The sequence below is a fragment of the Vespa velutina genome, chromosome 23 (assembly GCF_912470025.1).
Source record: "Vespa velutina chromosome 23, iVesVel2.1, whole genome shotgun sequence".
NCBI classification, from domain to species: domain Eukaryota; kingdom Metazoa; phylum Arthropoda; class Insecta; order Hymenoptera; family Vespidae; genus Vespa; species Vespa velutina.
This window is the reverse complement of record NC_062210.1, coordinates 63,313-88,699: the sequence shown is the minus strand read 5'-3', so window position 1 is coordinate 88,699 and position 25,387 is coordinate 63,313. Positions and strand designations below refer to the sequence as shown.

At 32.5% G+C, this 25,387-nt stretch overlaps 1 protein-coding gene across 2 annotated transcripts in view; it reads right to left on the bottom strand.

Annotated features, from left to right (window-relative positions):
• LOC124956630 (bestrophin homolog 15) overlaps positions 1-25,387 on the bottom strand; it is a 66,677-nt gene that overhangs the window by 37,315 nt on the left and 3,975 nt on the right. Inside the window, exons 1-2 of one of the 2 annotated variants that reach the window (XM_047512686.1) lie at positions 1,151-1,593; positions 969-1,075 (exon numbers count right to left, since the gene is read on the bottom strand). In XM_047512686.1, the coding sequence (XP_047368642.1) occupies positions 969-1,075 (107 nt within the window). In that variant the 5' untranslated portion in view covers positions 1,151-1,593. Of the gene's footprint in view, positions 1-964; positions 1,076-1,150; positions 1,594-25,387 lie in introns of those variants that run through there. The other variant, XM_047512685.1, reaches the window with a different exon arrangement.

Sequence of the window (25,387 nt, the reverse complement as noted above, 5' to 3'; positions counted from 1 at the left end):
CACGCTCACGAATCATTGCCGATCCTCGTCGAATCATTCCTTTTCCTTCGTAACGAGCGCCAAAATGATTAATGATACATTCATGCGTAATATTTAAATCGAACCTTTATGGAAAAATGTCACTGTGACGGTTACAAATAATCCAAATTTTTCTTTACCTTCTCTTCATATTCAAAATCTCAACAAATATCTTTCTATATTATTATATGTAATTGAGAGTGTGGCAGAAGTTTGCAAGTTTGAAGCATTAAACACTTGCGATGATTTTTTTAATCTCACGCACATAAATCACAATGAATTTTTATACGTATCGATTGAAAATTTTCTTATCGAGATCGTAAAGATATTTAAAACACAAGATCATCTTCGATTTTATATTGAATATTATCGATTGGGTTATTAATTTTTTTTTTTTTCAAAAAGTTAAACAAATTAATCATTTTTTCAAGAATTTTCGTCGACTTCTGTGTTCGAAAACTGTGCCATATTGTTTTATATAGAACAAACTTTTTTTAAAAACTCCTATGTGCAACCACAATTACGCTTACTTATTACTTATATAGTAAGATAATATAAAAATGTTTGTTTTGAAAGATTCCATTCGATTAAAAATTGATCGTTCGTGTAGTAATGTATTCCGAGCGAAAGTTAATTCCAGGATAAAGCATCCTGCAATTTGCAAAAATTAATATTCTCTCATATTTTTCTGTAATATTTGAAAAGACATATCATATACTGATTTGTCACAAAATGACGATTTTTTCACATTATCAAAATTATTTTTCCTGTTGAATAATTAAATAGAAATGACAACTCGTCATTTTTCTTATAGAAACATTTCGACAATGGCAATTTCGATGAAAATTATGTAAATATATTGTGTGTGTATATATATATATATATATATATATATATATATATATATATATACATATTCAACTCGATAAATAACTCATATACTCACGCACGTTGCTGCTCGTTGAGCGCATATCGATATGTAAAATTGATGAGGTAGTAGACGAAGAGGTAGGCCAGTAATTCCCGCCAGATTAGTTTGTAAACCGATCCCCGCCATCTGAAAAGAAAGAAAAAGAGATAAGATTAGGAATAAGTTAAAAGAGATTACATATATATAAGAAGAAAATCGTACGTGTACAAGTTATCTTTTTATTTCCGACGATATGAAATTATGTGTGATAGAAACACGTTCGATAAACTCGTCGTAACTTCTTTTCGTCAAAACTTCCTGATTTCATGTGAACGAACTTGACGGCTGCAACTACGAAATGTCATCATCTATCTTTTTTTTGTATCTTATATGAAAAAAATTCGCACTTTTACTAGATCCCTTTTGTATCGTCATCGTCACTTTTCTATATATGTAAACGTATACATAAAGAGACAGAAATTATACGTATATAACTAACTTCCGTGACTATTCTACTCAGCGCAATTATTCTTTCTTCGGCATCTCGAATCTATGGTTGTAGTTCGTCTCGACTGTGCGAAACGTCCGTCCGGCTGTTCCGTTATTTCTGAGGTTTGCTTCGTGTCGACTCACGTATCCTTGCTCCGAAGTACGCTGAAACTTCGATTATCCGTTACATTTACCGAATTACACCATTTTCTGTGTCACCGAGACGCAGTTTAATCCACTTCGGCGAATATTTCTTGCTAAGCAACAAGATCGGTTCACGTTAGTAAGGCTTTTCTTAAAAAGGAAAAAGAAAAGAGACGATATTCCCTTTTTGCTTTGGAAGAAGATATTCATCTTTCTTTCCTGTTTCCTCCCCAAGGAATTGTGCAACATGTTTGTTTATATTATAAAGAGTATTACAAATTTACTTTTATTTAAATTTCAACGTTGGCCCTGGACTAATTCCAATTTTAAACGTATTCATATATAAATATTCAGAGACGAAGAGCGAAGTAAATACGTCGCGAATCAAATGTGTGTCAGGGATGGTTAGTTCTCCCGAAAGAAGGAGAATAGATTTCAACGGTATTTTACGACATTCAAACGCAATTGTTTATTATGAATATTTCAAACGGTTGAATAGTCAACTTCGTATGCAGCATAGCGGTCAGAATAGAAATGCGAATGAAATTGACAACTTTGTGGTATTTCAGAAAGAGTCATGGTTCAATACCATTATATTATGCTATTTGATTTTCCAATATTTAAGACGTTCGCTTTGAGTGATTTTTACTCAAAAAATACAAAAATGTTGTGATTTCTCCTTTTCGAAAAGTCGTATAACATGACGAAGAATTATTAAAATTAATAGAAAATCTAAACTTGTAATTTTATTGATTTAAATTTGCTTCCACGTGTATAATTTTACAATTCTTTGAATAATGGTAATCCGCTTTGAACGTGAAAGTCAATCCATTACATTAATATAATCAATAGAAATATCATCTTGTGATAATATGATGATTCTTCATTTTACATTTTTCATTTTAAATAACATTAACAGATCTTATCTCGCAAAGATAAATAAAATCGATGTTATATGAAAATAAAATTATAACATAGTTTTGATTTTGACGTGCTATTACCACAAAAAAGAGTGCTGAGTACGAAAAGAACGCAATACGGCAATCGAGAAATATGTTAAGAAATTATTTGGAAACATTTAATATTCTCATATGATTTGTGACAGACACAAAAAATACACACGATATATTTCCTTCGCCAGAGCGAATGTTAAATGTATAAAGAAAGAATGGAAAAAAAAAAAAAAAATAATAAAAAAATAAAAAAAAAAAAAGAAAGATACATATGTCTCATCTTTTGAAGCGAATGTGTTCAACTGATATTACAAATGTAATAACTTAACCCCTTATCACTCGAAGTTTACCTGTCAAGCACACTGTCGATATCAAGCGTTCTACTTCAAGTGCACCTGTCAGACACACTAGACTAACTAGCTTATTTCTTATTATGCTTCTGTCACTCGATTCTATCTCCGAATTTCAAATGCTTATTATTCGGATTTTATATAATTTTCTATTTCATTATGTTCCACGTCCATTCATTTCACAATAATGACGAGAATGAAAAAGAAATGTCGCGATCCTAAGTCCTAATTATTATTACTATTAACTTGGAAAGATAAGGAAATTATCAGGACACTTAGCACGTATCATATTTTTAAAACAAAACATATCAACAGATTTCGACGAGATGATATCATGGATATTTCAAAAGAAAATCCGACATAATTGATTATCATTAAAATTGTAAAATTTTGAAATGAATAAAGATTGTCTTGAAATAAATCGAAGATTACTATTTATGTGTTATTGTCAGATTTAAACGTAAAATAATATGGGAATAAATAGTAAATTGAAGGTCGACAATCGCGTTTAGACGACCAAACTGTTTATAAATCAAGTATTAAATATATTTTAATAATTTAACGAAATATAATTTGGTTCGACATTTCAACGTAACAAAAATATTATCGACCGACGTAGGTATATATTAAAAGAGGAAAGAAAGGATAGGATGTCTGGTACAATGAGAACATTCCAAACGATGAGTCCAACTACCGTGACGATATCGCGTGGTGTTTTGTTCTCCATATATAAGTACTGTAGTAAGCTGTGAATGAACAGAATAGCAAATGATCGATGAAAAAAATTTATACTATATATATATATATATATATACACACACGTAAGATTATATTTCATAATACAAACCTTTGTAAAATATATTTCTCTAGGTATAGTAAATCTATCAAAAATCACATATATTCGTATATCTGTTGTATCGTTGACGTTAACTTTCCTAATATACTTTATAACAATTTCTAACTGTCGTCATCGAGTATATACGCCCGATGCGCAATTTTGTAATAGCAATCATAAAATAATAATAGTGTAATTCTAATTTCTATTAAAAGATCAATTATATTGTTATTTCTTTGAGCATTAATTGAAGCTCTAATGAGTTGACTAATTATTCCAACTGTTAGCATCAACGAGAGTTTCTACATCTGTAGAAATTTGTTATTCGCTTTATCGATTCTAATTCGAAAAATTTTCCTCCCTGTTTATTAACGTTCCGATACTTCATAATATGACTCTAATGTATATTAATTGATCGATGATTCGCATTATTTTTTTCTTTTTTTTTTTTTTTTTTTGCAATTAGAAAAGAAGAATTTTAGGCGATTAGGACTATAGGAGCGATGCGATTAGAACTATCTCCACGATGAGTGGAAGGTTAATTAAAATCGGCTCATATGCATTCCTTTCACTTTTACAGAATTCTTGCGAGAATACCAATAACGTTAGAAATCAAGAACCATTAGAAAGCGACATTGAACGAAACAAAGATAATTTTCCTCGTAAAAGTTCTTCTTATCTGAAACGAGTCATCTGAAAATGAATAGCGGAGAAGTCGCCGAGACATGTGGCGTCGTTGGCGCCTTTCATTATTATTGCTGGTGAATAAAATCACCAATGGCGGAATCGAGAAACGATATAAAGAAGGCATAAAAATGAGTATCTAAAGCGTGAATAAAACGAAATGGGAGTAAAAATAACAGAGGAAAATCCTTAAATATTATGGTATAGCCAGTTAAACAAGATTTTACGTAGATAAATCATCATAATTTATTTCTTTGCTTGAACAAACAACGACTTCTTCGAAGAAACCTTTATTTAACGATGAAATACTCTCGTGGAAATTATTATAAATATTTATCTTTATCGAACGAAAAGTCTCTCGAAATCAGTGAAAGTATAGCGGTAAAACGATCCTTCTTTGAACGAACGAAGTCGTTGAATTCCGATACTCGTGAAATACCTTGCGAAATAGCATCGTTAACAAAACTTGGACACCTTGGGTATCCTCCTTTCTTTTCGTCTCTTTCCTTAAAGACCATTGATGCTTTTATAATCAATTCGGATCTATATCATAATTTAAATGTTAACGGTCGTTCTTCTTTCTCTTTCTCCTTTTTTTTTTTCTTTTTTCTTTTTTCTTTTCCTTTCTTTTCACATCTGTCAAAAATATTCTCTCGTAAACGCATTATATTACAGTTTCGGTGAAATCCTGTTTTCGATTGAAAGTACGATGAATTATTTTTCGCTTTTAATGGCACGAACATGTCGATTACGACGATTCGAAGTATTGCTCTCACGAGTTACGAGTTATTTTCATTGTTTTCGTGTCAGTGGGTCATGGTAGGAGGCATTGCCCCATTGCTTTCGTGCAATGACATTCGATGACACGACGCCACCGTAAATTCATCCATGTTACATACTGCCGCAACAGCTACCGCACCACCGCGCATAATCGATGCGTTTATTCTATCCTTCTGTGTCTCGGCCTTCGTCGAACTTAACGATTCTCCGCCGAAATGACGTGGGAATATTAAAAAAGAACGTAGCTAAACGCGAACGTACGAAATACGTATTATGACGAGTACAACACAACTCAGATCGATTAAATCATATATATTTTTGCTTGTTATTCATTCGATTATATTGCATTATTTTCAATTGTTTTTAATTCCTATTTGAAATAAACGATCATCAGTATTTATGATAAGATCTATTACGCATGAACGTTAAGTAATTATAATAAAGCAAATAAAAACTAATCCACTATTATTTATACCAATAATTATTTACTATTCTATTACTAATGATTTTATTATTTATTATACTTATTAAAACATTAATTGTTTTACAAAATACATACTAGTTGATAAAATAAACAAAAGTAATACTTCATTCTGTTATTTTATTTTGATCAATCATCGTTTCGGCTCCGTAATAAATTTATTAAAAGAAACGAGCAAGATTATTATTACTATCTATTATTGCTCATAGGAAGGAATATCTCATGTAGAAAAACGTTGATATCGACGGTGCATCAGCGATGTTTCAGCGTACGTGTTTCAGCTCGTAACTGAAAACTCGTTTTCTGTTACGAGATCGTTTGCATGCGATTGACCCATCGGTCATCTCCGCCCCGACGAATGTCTCTTCTCGCTTTGATCTAACAATAAGCCTCCGATGATATCTTGATCGATCAATTGACTTATCGATCGTCAGACGATGACGTATGCATAAAGGTGATCCCATAAATATGTGCATGGTCCGTTGTTTAAAGACTAACTTATGTTAATTTATTAAATAGTTACTATTGTAAAAAGCGTTGGTTCAGTTTTACTCTTTATTGTTAATTATACTTTTGTTATTTCCTAGTTTATCCTATCTTTGAATAGGATAAACTGGTATCTATATATAATTTTAACAAAACATGTATTGAAGAATGTCTTCTGACAATACATGATTTATCGAATTAAAAAGAACTCCGATAAATGTCGTTTGGCTCGTAGATCAATATGATTGACCCCTTCGCTCCGGCGAGTTCGTAAAATAATGTATTTTCCGTAGACGAAACGCATCGCTGACAACTCGACGCCGACATACGAAATGTTTACGATACTCGATACCTTATTCGTATCTGAGCGTCCATTTTTTCATGGAGTATATGTATATGTACTTCACGGTAATATATATACTCTTCGTGTTCGTATCAGAACATTAATTTTTCGATGACGTATATACAGGATGTAACCGAATGATCCGTATAAATTTTAAGAATGAAATTCGAGGTCCTAAGTAAATATAAATGTCTTATGAAATGTCCCGTGAATGTTTAATCGTCCAACTTTGCTTTTTTGAATCCCTCGTATTTCCTTTAATCCTCTTTCAACCTGCATTCCTTATCCAAATGAAAAGAAATACATTTTGTTAGTCCTATATGATTTGACGTGATAATTTCTCCAAACATACCTGAAAATTTCGGATCGTCAAAAGTATACATTTTCAGCCCCATATCTAGAAAAAAGATATTCTATTTGTTTAAATCCCCGGAACTTATTCTCAAAGTTTGTATAGACCATTCAGTCACACCCTATATACCTTCTTCCATTATTCGAAAACGTATATACAAAGTGTCCCTCGTTCAAACGATCCAACTTCTCCAATATATCCCTCGAATAGAAATAAGAAAAGTTATTATAAACGTAGATTAGCACACGGTTTAGCGAGTAAAAATATGAAATCGATTTATTATTAATAACGAGATCGTTATTGATACGCCCCAATGTAATAGTAAACCGACGGTATTAATTGGAAGGATCAATAATTATGCATTCACTGAGCTGAAGCTGAAATTCGAAGAGTAATAAACTCAGTCTTCTTACGATGTTCGAAACAGGGAAGAACATTTTAAAATGGGAGCATAAATCAAATCCGTCTTTTTTTTTTTTTTTTCAAGATAATAGTGCATAATAATGAAACGTTTACGATCTTATGTTTATATAACGTTTTTTTCTTTTTTTCTAATTTCCACTCAAAGAACGTACCAGTAAAGAGCTTGATCATTTAAACCTAAGACATCTTGTATACACCGTCCGAAGCGAAAAAGTTAATTGCATAATTGATGTCTATGCTAAATTCGTTATGACGTTAATGTTTGAAACTTTATTTTCCTATCGATGATCTAGCGAGTTTAAACGCTGAACAAAAGGAGTATACGTATGTATGCATTATCATTTAGTTGTTATTATAATGAATCAATATTTAATAAACTAGTCCAAGTTTCACGAGAGACGATGCATTGTCTTCACTTATTCACACGACTGTTATCGACAATATCATTCGACCGCTTATCGATAATCAATTGATTGTTTTGCGGTGTCATGAGATTCCATGACTACGGAAAATAATGATTATCGTAAATTATTACCAGTCGATTTCAAATGATGTCCCGTACGAGATCGCGCCATTGAACGGACCACGAGAGCATTGAAAAAAAAAAAAAAAGAAAGAAAAGAAAAGAAAAGAAAAGAAATAAAAAAGTAAAAGGAAAGAAAAACAATTTGGCGACTCATATAGATTGTATAATAAAGTGCAAATAAATTGTGCACTAGTGACGATTAAAATTCACATTGACTTCCAAGAAAAATCCTGCGTTTATAGCGGGACTCTAAAGCTCTTATGATTCATGGCTCACGGCGAATAAGTTCGCCGAATGAATCATAACGCGCAAGATCAGTTTCCGTTGCGTGCGGAGATCCCTTTGAGTATTCTTTGATTTTCATAAACGGTAAACAGGATATCCGTGAAAGCAAACGTTGATCGAGCTTTCGTAAGTACTGATAGAAAAAGGAAAAAAAAAGAAATTTTCTATCACGCAAATAAATGCGAATAAAAGTGAAATAAGAATGAAAGAGAAATAATAAAACGAGAAAGATAAGATATAAGAAAGAGTGTTAAATTGGTTAGTGTTTAGTATGTTTAAGATTATCTGCTTTATCTGCGTGACGTGTTTAGAAGACGAAATGTGAATTCACGTATAACGACACCTCGTTGTTTGTCACTCCGTCACTAGTTGAATTATACCATGCACCGTGCGTGTATCGTTCTCTTTGTGCTTTTCGTTTTCGTTGTCTATTCTTATGATATATGTAAATATATTTTTTCCATCAATACGAATCACTATTAATAAATTTAATACTTTGATAATAATTTCGATAATGTTCTATCGTAGAAGAGAAAACATAAATTAAAAGCCATCAAAGGGTAAGCCATTGTGTTGACGCCAAAAAAGTATATTTTATTTATAATTAAAGTAATTCATATTTTTTATTTCTTTTTTTTTTTTTTTTTCTTTTCGACAAATCTAATTTTTTCGATAAATCTATACAGAGTGTCACAATTTAAACGATATAGTCGAATATCTTCAATCTTATTGCTTAACAAATAAACAAATGTTTCAACTAAAAGTTATTACATTTTGATGGCTAAATGTAATATATATTAGAGCTATTTTTGAAGCTGATCATCAAGATACATTGATTTATGATCTTAATAATACAATTTTATCTCATTTCTTTACCGCTTCTTTACCTGACATTTTTATAGTATATATACGTGTATATTAAAAATGCAGTATAACATAAAAAAACCGTATAAATTGAGTTAATTTATAATTCTGATTTATACTCTTTTGCCCGCCTACCAGAGATTCACACACACACACACACACACATATATATATACATGCACTCAGTTAAAAATAGAAAATACAGCTTCAACAAAAACATTTAAAATTCAACAGACACGTAAACAAGCGATCGCACCAAAACTTCATCAATAATTCAATTGATGAATTTTGATGTAATAATTTAAAGATCTTAATGATTAAGAAAATATAAAAAGAAAAGTTCAAATTTTGAAAACCATCGCAATAGCTTTCTAAACATAAGATAGAGGCCATTTGATCGAAAATGTTCAATAAAAAAATCTAATGAATCTGTCGGTACAAAATGCGTTTAAGTATTATGTAATGTGAAAACAATTAAATATTAATAAAAACGAAATAATGGCTGACAAAGTTTTGACAAATGTATAAAAAGAAAGATTAACTAAATAAATAAGAAAATAGGTAGAAGAAAAATTTAAACACCGAACGAAAAGTTTGGAATTCGATCTACGCGTCTACATCACGAAACATTGCGTGTTATCTCTCGAAAAAGAAAAAGAAAAAGAAAAAGAAACAGAAAAAGAAAAAGGAAACTTCTTTTAACCAGAATTGATATAATACTAAAGTGTCTTTCGTCATGTTCGAGCATTAACTTAGATATCACATTATAAATGGATTTCAATAATAAGAGTAAAGTAATATTCAAGTAAATCTCAAGAACGAATAGATTTCGATCGTAGTACCTTGCAGGCAGATCGTACAATTGCAGATAAACTTACCATCTTCGACGTTCTATATAAGAGGATCCTTGCGTCATTGATTACATCGAGTCTTAAATGTATGTACGTATTTATATATGTACATACATATTTATGCATGTATGTATTATATATTCATCTTCTCGGTCAAATTGTTACGAGAGTTAAGATAAGGTTCTACAAATTATACGAACAATGGAATAGAAATAACGTTAACGACGAGAACATAACGATAACATTATCCGATCTTAAATTTGATCTTGGAATTGAGACTTGTAAAACAATTTTCTTTTCTTTTCTTTTTCGAGTTCCTTTTTCTTTATCCTTCTTTCTTTTTTCTTTCTTTTTGGCATCCAAAGACGAGGTTCGAGTACTTTACCGAGGCGACAGAGACTTGTGTAACTAAGGAAGAAATGTTGACGCAGGTCGTAAAGGTTGACGTACATATAAGTGAACGTCGATGACGCGTTGAAAGAGAGAAAAGGAAAGATGGAGAGCTCGCACACGCATTCTACGCATTCTCTTCTCTCTCATATTCGTTCGCTCACTCGGTCCTCCTAAGTGAATGGACCAAGTGAGGGCCTGCGTATGTACATACATACACACACACATACATATATGTAAGCAATCAGATATCAGCTGGCGTTTATGCAAGATCGTTATAACATAATACTATAGCGGCAATTTAGCTCGCCTGGAAACGCGTTTCCTTTTTAGTCCTTTCTCTCCTTGCTTCGTGGTTTCAATGCGAACAGTTGCGCACCGGCCGCAAACTTATACGGAACGAATTCTCTTCTTCTGTACGGACCGGTTTTATCCATCGATCAAGATTCCAAACTGAATCGCGTTGTGATTTACTCATTTTTCGAGAGCGTTTGAATTTATTTAACCGATAAGTTCCGCCAATGTTTTTATCATTTTATGACCCTTCTTCATTTTTCTATTTCATTTTATTCTCTTTTTTCTTTTCTATAAGTGATTTCACGTCGATCAACATCTAATAGCTATGGGACAATTATTAAAGGAAAATTTACGAGATTCGATAAAAGTTCGTCATTGTTTTATTACGTAAACGTTCTGTTGCGAGCATGTCAAGAAAATGCAAAGATAGACTCGTCAATATTTATATATACATACATACACACACACACACACACACACACACACACACATATATATATATATATATATATTCGTGTCAATATTATATTAATAACCCATGACATAATCTCACTTTTAAAGCGTGACACGAGAGCGTAAAGATTTATTCTCCTAGTGGCTTTCTTTCTATTCTCCTTCTCGAAAGAATGATTATATTAGTCGACGACAAACCATTAAGAGAACTATAAACGCGAAGAAGCGTGAGCGTTTATGGACAATGAAAAATTATATAATCCTTTCTTAGGTAGGACACTCTAGTTCAAAGGTTTGATCGTTATCTTCAAATGCCTTTCTTCCTCATTCTTTTGTGTGTTTCTTATTAACGTCTTTAAAGTCTACACGCTCTCCTACCTGAAGAACGTGGATCCATGTAAATTATCAAATTTATTCAATAGAAAATCACGAGTTCGATTCGATATGCCGCAAAAGATTACATAGGAAGTGACTAGTACGCCATCGATACGCAGTTCGTATCAGTACACGGAATGCTAAATATTACTTAAACATGACTCATCGTCGCAATGCTTTGCAAACTAGCTACATGTAACAATAACGTATAGTCATATACATTGCTCAAACTTCATTCGCTTTTATCGTCATACTGTTAAAGCTTAACTCGTATCGTTATCAATATTCGATGCAATTTATATAAAATATTTTCTATATAAATATTTTATATAAATATTTATATAAATTATTGTAGAAAACAGATCGGTAAAATGTTTTAAACGAATTTTCCATCAAATGTCATTAAATCCATTCGAAATTGTAATCTCTAATCGATCAGTATCGATCGTGAATTAATCAAGGACGTGCCAAGACATTGTACGATCCTATCAAGCAAAAGAACAACAACAAAAAGAAGAGACGGACTAAAAGGCGCTCGGCTCTTAAATCGATACGATTAATTATATAATTAATTATATAATTAATTTTCCTGTTAAATTCGAAGATCAACGTGGATATACGCTCCTGTGGATATAATGAATATAAGCTCTGTTTTTTCATCGACGATCAACCGTAGAAAATTAGAATTTTTAAGAATTAAGAGCCGATCGAAGGAAAGGAAAAGAAAAAGAAAAGGGAGAAGAAAGAAGAGAAAGAAAAAAACCACCACAAAGAAAAGAGATTCAAATGTTTTCTATCAAAGCTGAATAGACACCTATAAAGACAGGAGTTGACTCGTCTCGCGTCTGGTAAGAGGAAAATAGGGAGTCTGGCTCCGTGCTAGATGGCGTAAAGTAACGGTCCACCGGTCAAGGCTCGCCAAGGCCTTTTATCGCTCTTGTCGACCAGACGGATGCCGTTCTGCCTGAGCCACGTTGCACAATTTCGTTTCTTCTCCTCTCTTACCCTAGCTGCAGTACCAAGCCGCGGCATCTCGTCCTTTTCATTTGCCCTTTTTCTTCCTTTTTCTATTTTCCTTCCTTCCTTTCTTTCCCAAGTGTACCCAATGCCTATACGCCAAGTGTATCTACTTATGTTTGCGCAGACACATAGAACGTATCCCAACGCGGATTCATTCATAATGTTTGCGCATTATATGATCCTGACGCTGAATGCAAACGGAAATGCGATTGCGATCGCTTACGTAGGATAAATGGAAAATTTTGTTCCTAATCTGTAATTTGCTGAGATAACAAAAAAAAAAAAAAAAAGAAAAAAGGAAAAAAAAGAAAGAGAGAAAAAAGAAAAACCCACTGGATCCGGTGAATAATGTATGAAAAACGATAGAGCAGTACCAATCGCATATCAGTCCCGTCTACAACAGTATCTCGAAAGTTTGGAAGCAAACACTGGAAGGAACACCCAACGGTGAACTGACATTTGAGAACAATAAGATGACCCGAGTGAAAGGCGACCGCAAAAAATACTTTCGAAAATCTCACGATATAAAATACGTTAGTCGGTAAGAAAGAGAGAGAGGATGCAAGGCGATCGAAAAGTGAAACGATATCTTGATCAAAATGATGTAAATTTCTATATTTAAATAATGAAACGTCATTTTTACAGTAAAATTTACATATATGTATAGATACATGTAAATACATATATCCATAGATTAATGTCCATGGAATTCTCGAAAGTATGAAAATCTTACGGTCGCTGTTTCTCTCCTTCGAATATCCATCATTCATCGAATCCAGTCGGTATTTGTCAGAGGTCATAAAGACTTCGTCATTAATTAGAGTCATTGCCAAGATATAAAATCGCGTATCACGGTCACGGTCACCGAATCCAGATGCATCCGATGCAGCTTCAATGGCCTAGATTAGAATGTTTCGTATCGGTTATTATTCAAAAGCGAATCGGCATGATGTATAAGCGACTCTGATCACGATAGTATAAATCGCATTACACTTCGTTGAAATTCAATGGGAACGTTTCTAGCACTTGTTACTTCGTACAGAAGAAAAATCGGATATAACTAAGACTTTAATCCGAATAATGTTTTTATATTAGTATCACGAATCAATTATGTTAATAGCGTAAGATAGAGAATAGAAGTTGTGTAAGACAGTGGAAACAATGTAGTTTAAGTAACTAACAATGCTTGGGTGTTGCTCCTAAAGATATCGTATAGAATGAGTGATAGAATACGTTGTGCGTGAATGAGTTAGGGAGTGTGTATATTTTAAGTACGTTTTTAGGTCATTCAATGTATCAGTATGTGTGTTAACACGTGTAGGGGTACGCCTTTGTGAGTGAACGATTGTTAAAAAGCGTCGGAGTATCGGAACGTTTTACCTATGTCGTAGAATTATATTGACTAACACAATGTTATAAAACTGCATTATGTTAAATAGTATCCTGTTGTACAATCTCAATATACTATTATATTATAGTATAGTGTTATATCGAATCGTATATAAAGTTGTAAGTTGTATTCCAACGAATATCTATATAGATATTTTTCAATATTACTTGACAATATCAAGCACTTGACAATATCGATTTCTTATTTCCTATAATTAAGAAAAACATATTAATATATCTAGTTGTAATCAAAAATGACAATGTTTTTATAAGAGTTCTCTTTTTTTTTTTTTTTTTTTTTTTTTTTTTTTTTTTTTTTTTTTTTTCTTAATGCTATGCCAGCATGAAGACAGCATAAAAAGACATGTACGACTGGTGCAAATTTGAATAAGAAAGGAAAAAGAAATTCAATTAACATTTCGAATTTTGTTTAATATATAAATTTTCTATTCCAAAGCCGTATAGCTAATGATGAATGTGAAATGGACATGTGTTTGTGTCAACATGCAATATAATAATAGGCGTGAAATGAGAAAACATTTTCAAGGGAAGTTTCATAAGGAGGATTAAACAAACAAGGTTATTCGTGAATTATTAACAAAATTTCATAGAACCGGATCTGTGAACGATGACAGCAGAAATGATTAATGTAAGTACGTGATTATCTAGATAGACGGTTTCCAGGTCGCTAGATCGGTAGTGGTGGAACATGTTCGACCGATTTAACCACCATTAGATATATTTTTCCCTGGAATTTCATTAATTCGAAGGTGTATACTAGTAGAAGAACTATTTATGAACTTCGAAATCGTATTATAAATGCTACTTAGAAAATAACATTTCAAATGTTAGAAAGTTTGTTCCAGGAAACTATTCATCGCTTTGATTTTTGTTAAGATATTGATCATCGCTATGTGAAAACAGATATATAAATAAAACTTCTTCGTAGATTTCCTTTGAAATAAATATATATTTTTATAACTCTTCAATTCGTTTTTCTTAATTTCTATTATTTTTCAAACTAGACAGTAACCTTTCAGACAAAAAAGAATTGTTTTTATCTAAAAATCAAATTAATTACAAGAGATATATAGCCTTTATTTCATGTAACCTTGATATCTGTATCTTGAAAATTTACTTTATTTTTTCAAGTCGCATATAAACTCATAGACATTCTATTTTATTAAATAAATAAATAAATTATATATATTGTTAATATTTATTAATGATATTGAAATAAAACTTGTAAATAATATTATATATATATATACATTACTTATGGATATTATTTAATTATATCGTCTAACGATCTCCCATCTTCGATAATTTGATGGTCAAATCGTCTTAAAAAAAAAAAAAAAAAAAAAAAAAAGAAAGAAAAAACTGAAAGAAAATGTCTAAAAGAAAAAACTCGCCTATGATAATCACTATCATAATTTCACAAGTCGTCAGTACTTTTTTCAATCACCTGTTTCAAATCCACTCTTTCGTAACAATGTTTATCGAGATTCGTGGGCTCTCTTTGCATGACCCTATATTCACGTGTCACGCTCTTCGTAGGCGGACAATGAGAAATGTTCTCTTCCTGGATCGAGATCGCTATGTGAAAAAGAGAGACTCGAAACGTCAGCGATAGGGAAATAATGTAAATCTTTCACGCATATTTCATATCCTCATTGTATATTAATCATTCTTCTGATACATCTCATTTATTTTAGTAACAGATCGAAAGATAAGCGGCATTTGAGTGAATAATAATAAACTAAATTAGAAACTAAAACTGTTATCTCTCGTATGACACCTCTGACGTCATTAGAATGAATGATAAAAAAAGAAAGAAAAAAAAAAAAAAAATGAAAAAAGAAAAGAAAAAGGTATGAAGACAGAAATATAAAATGAAACTCATAGTAAGATCGTGGAGCATAAAATCCTCGAATTGTTTTTGGGCGTTCGCATTACACAAATGCTTATAGGAATAGCTTGGTTTAGAATCGTCATATCGTGTCGTTAATTAGCATACGTATTGATCGAGGTCTTTGATAATCTCGAGATATATATACATATACATACATACATATATCCGTACTACGTAAGTGGACGATTATTTGATTACGTAATACTGATTGTGAATTCGTATTTCGAATTTTTTTGCGAAGGTAATCGTCATTCGATTGATATGAGACACGGTCATAGGTGAAAACGCTCGTTCGTGCTCGTTAAAATATATTTTACGAGAATGTAATGTCTCAGTATCACACTTTGCGTCACGAAAGATCATTATTTTTATTGTAGAAAAAAAAAAAAGAAGAAAAAAGTGCCACAAGGTATGGGCAATCGTGTTCGCATTGAAAAATACAAACAGTTACCCTCTTGTTGGTATCCTTGTCGGATTAAATAAACAAACAAACGCTTTGAAAATCTGCAATCTAAATGATAATTGTAATCCAGCACATTATTTGAGATTAATACTGGATTTGCATCATTTTACTGTTCTTATCATCTGTATTGTTCTTCTGACTTTTCACGATATTTTTATATCGTTCTAATATATATATATATATATATATATATATATATATATATAGTAATAAATTTTTCAGGATTTACGACAAAGATTATTGTTATTCATTAAAAAAAGAGAAAAATGCTAATCGATTTAACGAAAGTTCCTGATACGCAATACGATTGCGGAAGCGAACGAACGTACGAACGGTGTTTAAACACACGTGCCGCGTTCGTTGGGCTTCCTTTATATACGACTGTTTACATAATTCTCGTACATAAGATTAACGTCGGTAAAGAATTAATAATGGTAAAGTGTTAATAATGGCGTCCGATCGAAGATAGTAAATTTAAAGGTCGATTCACACATTTCAGTTCATTCTACTATTCCTTCATTTCAAGGGACTAGATAGATTTGAAACTTACAAAACTCATTCTTATCGTTTAATCGTTCATTAACTAAGTCCGCGTTTAACTGTTCATAATAATGTTCGCATTTAATTGTTCGTAACAAAGTCCGCGAATGAATATAAAACTTTTTACTTTTTATTAATATTAATTGTAACGTTATAGAAAAAAAAAAAAAAAAAAATCCAACGAGATTTCCCAGATTAACAATATCAATGTTAAAATGTAATTAAAGGAACTACGTAAAATCTTGTCTTATCACAATTCCGATCGAATGTATCAAGGTTTTGGAAAATCCCAAAGATATCTCTTTTCTTCAGGTTTTCCTCTATTACTTATACTTGAAAGAACTGCAAATGGAAGTGAAATTGAAAAAATTGGCGTTCGAAAAAATTTGGAAAAATTCGAATTACTTTTTATTATAAAACAATGTATTTTCTTTCAATTTGACATCACATATTATTAATATTGTCATAGGGTTTTACAACTCCTATATAAATTTCAAGTTAATATCTTCAGAATTTGATAAAATTGTCAAGAGATGTAATTCCATTCAAAACTTCGATGTAATATTTATTTTAAAATAGTCATTTATAGGCTTGAAAAATGTATTGTCGCTGAAGCTCTTTGCTAAATGTATTTCATTATTCTGTCATATGGCTTACGAGTAAGAAAACGTTGCAGATTCATTAAACCGCAATACCTTAGAAAACCGACACAAACAAGACCTTATTTATGCCTATTTGGTTGGCCGCACGCCACATTACGTTTTACAGTCTCCTAACCGCAATTTTGCCAATTTCTCAAAAAATCAAACGGAAAGATATTCTTAAAGGATCACTCTATTGGAATAAGCAAACATCGGTACGATCGAAATTTCAAATCTTAATCCTCTTTGGTCGCAGTTCGGTTTCAATTATTTATATTCATACATATCATTGCGATATATTAAACATACGTAAATCGATTCTATTCACTATTCGCTTTTATATAAAAGAGATTGAAAGTTATCGGAATTTTGTCAGTCGTTAAAAAGACAAAAAAGAAAAAAAAGAAGAAGAAGAAAAGTATCGTGAATGAATAATTGAAACGGAGTTAGAATTAAAATTGAATTGAAATGTGTGAATCGGCCTTAAGTCGGATGAAAATTGATAATATACGTAGTCATCGTGAAAAAAAAAAATCGTTCGACTGTTCGAACGGCTAATGAGTTAATATTTAAGGTAATAATTACAGAAACAAAATAAAAGAAAGAAGAAGTGGCTTTGAGGTTATTCTTTATGAAGAGAAATGAATAATCGTGCGAAAAAAAAGAAGAAAACGAAAACGAGAATCCGCATAATAAAATTTATGAAAAATTATGCATCCCTTTAATCTTTAATCTTCGTCGAAAGAATTTTGCATAATCGTGTGATATATTCGTAGAAAAGGAAAAAAAAAGAAGAAAAATCTACGTCATTTCTTCTTAAATATTCTTTTTTAATCCGATGATAATCCGACTGGATTATTGATTTTTCTCGGGAGCCGTTCCAAGTAAGAACCAATAGCCTTCTACGATTCTTTTTCTTTCTTTCTTTCTTTCTTTCTTTCTTTCTTTCTTGCTTTCATTATGCCGAGAGCATAGAAAAACTCTTTTTATAGCTCTCTCCTCGACTACCTCACGAGAGAACCATGAAAATAATTAAAGTGTCCTAGCGACGACGATCGGTGTTTAGGCAAGCATTATACATACCGATGAGCAGCCTTATTGACAGTGACACATTTACAAGCAACCTTGTATATCACGAATCGAGATGCGAGGAGTACGTCGATTATGCGTCGAAGGTATGTATTCACGTGTTTATTGCTTATCACATATGTACATAAATGCACGTCTAATTCACAACGAAGAGGAATTATTTCCGTGCCAAAACTTATTCTTGCTAGAATCGTAAGAACGATGATTAATTTGTTTTTCATGTTACGAGAGCGACACGAATTAACCGAATGATTCGTTGATCGACCATGTCAGACGAGCCAAGGAATAATTTAACAAGTGGTAAAATTTATATGACCTTGGTGGATAACGAGCAATGGCCTCTTGAAGAATCATCGCTACGCTTCCTGTTTATTTTCGTCACTGAAGCTCTCGATAAACGCCAGACGCAAGGACGAACGTTATAGAGGTGGCGCGAATTTGAATCGAATTCGTTCGTTCGTTCGTTCGTTCGTTCGTTCGTCCTTCGTCTCTTTCAGAGTTCTGATTATTCTGGTTATTAAAATTCCGTTGAATGACACCGGCAATTTTACGATCGATCCTGATCAAATTAAATTGTAAACTTTGCATTTATTTATTTTCTTTCTTTTTTTTTTTTTTTCTTTTTTTTTTCTTTCATAGTCGCATGTTTGCTCACGGAAATATTTTGATAACGTTCTTCGTAATCCCATTACATGATCATGGTTCATTAGAATGATCAATGTGTTAGAGGAATTCGCGGCAATCGCTTTTAAACGAGTGTATCGCGCGTCTGTCTATTCGTGAGATTCCATGTCTAATCTATGTAATTCTTCGTACGAAATAAAACCTAGAGATTTCGTAAAGAGGAAAAAAAGAAATTATAATAGCGGCCATTGTGTATCTTTATCTTTATCTAGATTAAGACAAGAGTTCGCTGAATTAATTACTCGTTAATTGAACGTGACCATTTCGCAAGGATGAAGATAATTCCTCGAAAGAAAATATTCGAGTATCATCCAGACGATTTTTTCTCTCCTTTAAAAATTTTCCAACCGATCTATCTCGTCCTCCGTTTGTCAATCAAATTGAAATCTAATACCCCCTTCGTTTCGAAAAGCATCATCGGCATATTGATCTTCGGGCGTATGCACAAAGAGACGCAAAGAGGCGTAAAGAGGTCTCCTTCGCCTTTCATCGAAGATACGAGATCATCAAGGCAACAAATTGTAATTGATTCCTTTGCTCTAAGCAAGATAATACCAATGCGGGCAACAAGGCCACGAAGCAACAAAACGTTGCATAACTAACGCCGGTCACGCTTCACGGAGTGATGCTCAGCGTTTGCCCTTACCAATTCTCTCGGATGTTTCTGCACTTCCGTGGATCTTCGTTAGACTCTTCCAAGATATTCAAAGGTATAAATACCTTTTTTTCCTAAAGATTACGTAATTATCCAAACTGAAGTTAAAATCCGGAAGTGATTAAAATATTCAACTTTTTACGATACTCGACTATTCGTATATTCGTTATAGACGAGTTCTTTCGAAACTTCGTTCTTTGAAATGAGTCGAAGAAAAAAACAAAGAAAAATCCACCGAAGGAATATTTGTCTTTCCGATCCGTCGAAATACTACGGTTAATGCTCGACCATAAAATAGTATGTATGTATGCGGGTCAACGTGCCGCACACATCGATACGAATGACCGAGAAACAGGTGAATATTTCACAAAGCACGATACAAGATTTCTTACGTGCATTAGGTACCTCCAATGGAATACTAACAAACGCGATTTATCTTGAGATTTATTAGATCTCATTGGATAATAAGATTTTTCTTAAGATTCGACAAGATTTAAACGATTGTAAATGAAGCAACATTTACTCTAAAGGGAACAACTATCGTACCTCTTGATTTCGGATTTCGTAAATATTATTTGTTCTGACAGAGAGATAGAGAAACAAAGCAAACGAAGCGTGACTTCTATTCATTCCCCGTTCGATGTTTTTACGAAATTAACGAGTTTTCCACGAAATTGGTCGAACATTTAAAACACCGAGTATACTTTTAATGTTTCGAATTCGATAATTTCGATGCATCCTCTCTAAAGTTTCTTGTAATAAGGTAACAAAAAGGAAGGAAAAAGACATAACTGTTGAAAAGCGAGATTGACATCCTTGGGCAAATAATAATAATAATAATAATAATAATAATAATAATAATAATAATAATAATAATAATAATAACGATAATAACGATAATAATGATAATAATGATAATAATAATATAGTAATGATGATTATGATAATGATAGTGGTGGTAATGGTACTAGTCTATATGTAGGGAGAGGTGAAGTGAAACGTTAGATTCATTCACGCGTTTGCTCCATTTACTATACAGCATGAATTATAGCAAAACCGTGGAATCATTTTAAAATATACATACATTTAAAATAAAATATACAATAAATTGGAATATCGAAAATGTAGGCTTGTCGAGCAAAAACATTTATTTTAGTTGTTCGAAATAATTCGACACGCCTAAATTTTAGATTCTTTTGTTTCTTTTTAAACGCAACCTTGTTTCTTCTTCAAAATTATGTAAAAGTCAATAAAGTCAATTAATTAAAAAATATTGAATTTATTTTTTCCAAACCATTACCATGTCATAATGAAAATATGCCGATCCATTTAAAAATAGATCGATAGCATTTGAAAGGATGACTTAAAAAAAAGAAAAAATGATTAACGATCATCGACTTCGAAGAAACGATCGAAAAAAGAAATGCTGTAAACGATGAAAAAATATTTCCCACTTTGTATCAAAGTATTTCTTTCCTTAAGATTTTTCTCGTATCGTCAGAAACAACGAAAATAATTCAAGTGGTCAAGTTAAGTGAAACAGCCTGTATATCGAAACAAGAGAAAAAGTCCTATCGAAGCGTACGTAGAGTATCCAATGATACGGACGATCTCCTTAAACAAGTTTTACTTGGAATTAAGATCGCTCAAAAACCTAGATCGTTTTTCGTCTCGGATTAAGAACGGAGAGGAAACGTAGATCGGCATAAGAGGCGAAGGAAAAAAAAAAAAAAAGCGTTCTCGGCTTCGCGGATTACGAAGACGGATGCTGAGATTTTCTCAATGTCGAAAGGCAAAAAGGTGTGCACGATCGATTTCACATTTTACTCGGCGAATTATCGGAACTCGAATGTCCGTCACACATCACGCGATCATTTAATAAAACTTTGCCGTCTTTTGCGAATATATAGTCGTAATTCCATGAGAATTCACGACCCTGTGATTATGTCCTCTTATCCGGCTACGTGATATTTTTTCAATTTCGATCAAGGATCAAAGGAAAGTTCTGAATCCATATCACGAAGGTAAAACGATCGCGCATTTTTTCTCCCTCTTGATCACTTCGATATTTGTGAAATTTTTGAATGAAGGACGAATTATAAGAACGTATTCATATCATTGACGTTTTTAGAAAGCAAACTCATTTTCAGCCTAATAAATTTCTAGGACTTTGCATATTCACCAGATTTCTATTTAATATAAAAATGATATCTGTTATATCACATAGACATACAAAGTGAACCATGTAAAAAATAGATCTCGAGTTATTTCATTATTGTACAAAAATTCATGATTACATTAAATATGCATTTTGAAAAAGAAAAATAAGAAACATCTAAAATCCATCAGCAGAGATAAATTTCGGAGCGACCTATCTACGTTTGAGTGTTACACGGTTAATTATGTTGTATTTAAATTTAACTATTCAATATAATACGTAGAAAAAGATCGTCGTATCTTGGAAACTTCCGATCTAAAGTCTATTTAGCAGCGTCTGATATCTAAGAGCCTACATGCAAATGGAAACTCGATTCTAAGCTCAATGTCTGAACTATGATCAATATGGACTATGATTCAATATGAAATAAAAAGTAAATATATGAAGAAGAAGAGAGAGAGAGAGAGAGAGAGAGAGAGAGAGACGAGCAGACAGACAGACAGACAGGCAGAGCATGCGAATTAACAAGAATCACGAGAACCACTGAGATCGCACAAAGGCACAGGCTGGGTCAGTTGCGAGTTTCTAGGCGATTCGATAGGAACGTAGCGGCACTCGTGTTAAAAAAATGCATTCACACGCACGCACACGCGCTCAAAAGACGAGCGCGAGCTAAACGACGAAATGTATGCCACGCTATCGAAGCGCATCGCGGTGCAACCAGTATCCATTGGGTCTCATTGTAATTCGTAGTGCCGCAAAAACGACACTGGCCGGCTACGTTTCGTCGACAAGAGTGGAGCTCATAAAAGAGGCGAGGCTACTGGCAAACTAAATTCGCTATACCGATTGTCTCTTCCTTTTTTTCGTGGTAGAAAAGGTAATGAGATCGAATTCCTCGTGATCGATCGATCTCATGTGACCCTCTTCGAATAATTTAAATAACGATAAGATATCATGTGTGCGTGCACTCTAAATAAACTTCACGATAATGCTACTTACCACTTAACCTCCCCACCCGCACATCCACAGATATGCGCTATTATCGCTAAAATATACTTATTATTTTTATAACTATGTTCGAACTATGTTCGTACTATTACTTTCATTTTTATTATTGTTGTTATTATTATTTTTATCTCTCTTTTCTCAACATTTACCTAATTTTTTCACATGTCCACCAGTTATACAATCTGGGACAAAAATATGAATCATTTTTATTCAATTCTGCGTGTACGTACAAGGAAATTAACTTATATTTTGTAAATCGATTATATATTGCATATTTCATTGTACGTAAACGCATGAAGAATCACTTTGAAGGAATTTGATTTATATATATTATTTATATCATACACCTAAATTAAATTTCATGTTTAAATACAATTTTTCCCATTGATCTTAAATTATTTCCTCCGAGGATTTTTTAAATATTATGTCTCGTACCCTTAGGCATTAGGTCAATTGCCACAATTATCTTATTATTATCGTTATTATTATTATTTTATTATTATTATTGTTATTAACGCGTTGAATGCTGTACCAATTTAACATAAATGCCTTTTACCTTACGGTAATGCCAAAATCAATTATTTCGTTACAGGATGCACATTATGATAAAATATTATATAAAACGATTAAATTAAACTGTATCGTAATGCTTTATGCATTTATCTTAATATCGGCAATCACCCCTACAGCATTCGACGTGTTAAATATGGTTGTAACTCGAATAGGCCCAAGGGCCCTACTCGCACTTTTCAATGGCCACGCCCTTTTTCTCTTCAAATCTCCTCTTCTTCCTATATTCCTTTTTCCTTAAAACCTTGACAGACGCATATTAATCTTTGGACCTTACGACATCAAAAATATACGATAAATCATATGCAGCAGGTATATATAATATATATCTATAATTATTAATTTATTTAATATAATATATATACATGTGTATGTATATATATATATATATATATATATATATATATGTGTGTGTGTGCGTGTATGTATAAAATAAATTGTATACTATTGTAAATTAATAGAAATTAAAAAGAAAAGAAGAAAAGAAATTCGTCCAAAAGGAAAATAAATATAAACGAGACGAAAACAATATGTTTGATCAATTACAAATTTTCAACCGGAAAGGTTTATAATTTTGTCAAACAATTTTCCATTGGTACAACTTGAAATCATATTAGCTTTCACGCGTACTTTTCCGTCTATATCTAACCTGACTCTTCCGTACACGTGCCAAGAGTACTTTGCGCACGTGATCGCGCCAACTTTTACACAACTAGACTTCGTATTGTTATAATGATCGGTCTAAAGTATTGAAATAAACGCAAATCCGATGATCTACCTTATAGATCATGTGAAAGCAATGTTGGATCGAAAGTAAAAAATAATAATTCCAGCGACGATTGAAAAATACATTCTAAAAACCGACGAACATAAGTAACAGTAATATTATAAAGCGCAGAGTAAAACCGGACGACTTCTAGTTCTTACATAAAATCATCGACGTTAAAGTTGCTTCCTTACCAAGAAAATTACGAATCGTTTTCTCTCATTAAATCATAACAGTGCGTTATAAAGATCGGTTAATCCCTATTTCTCACGCATCATTAAAAATCGTACGAGGTATCCGGTTTAAATATCGAGGGAATAGAAAGAAATGAAGTAAATAATTGAAATCGTTTTATTTCTTATCGTAAATATTCCGCGCGTCTAGTTCTTTTGCGATTTATTTGCGATAAATAAATAAATGAATTATTTAAATCGTATTGACATATTTGAAAATTATCTCCAATAGTATTAGAACCATAATGAATCCAACAGTCGATGTGCCGCTAGAGAATCTCCTTTCCTCCATTACCATGACACAGCGCGAAACTTAACAAGAATATTTTCTATTTCTGGATGGACGTATCGTATTTATAGATCGTTCTGGATTCTCCCTATGTATTTATAGAAGCGTTTATCGTAATCCTTCCTTTTTCTAAGCGGTCTCTCCCGACTGGAAGCGGATAGGAAAGCTGTTCGTTCCAGCTGGTATGCTTCGATACTACCGAAGAACTACAAAAGAAGAAAATGAATAAGCGTGCGTGCCGGCTTCATCTTATGTGTCGTTAAAAAAGAGCAAAAAGATTTTCCTCTGGCATTAATGAGAACTATCGAAGGCAAACATGTACATCCTACACTTTTCGATATTACCGATAACGTCTATGTATTATATTCGATTTCTTTCCTTCGATCTTGGGATGCGATGAACGAGCACGAACATAGATACAGTATAAAGTAATCGCTAATAGGAGGCAAGATACGATAAGGGAACGCGTCAAAGTTTCTTTTCGATAATGGTTGGATATTTCATCGGCGCTCCCGACTAAATGGACGAATAAACAAGGCTCGTGGAACGCATATTTTCAACGTTTCCGTATTCAAACAACATCATATAGATATTGCATTTCGTGTCGTGCGTAGGTCGAAATATGCCGTTAAGCAATTGAGGAAAATCCAGCGACGGAAAATCCTAGATATGTCA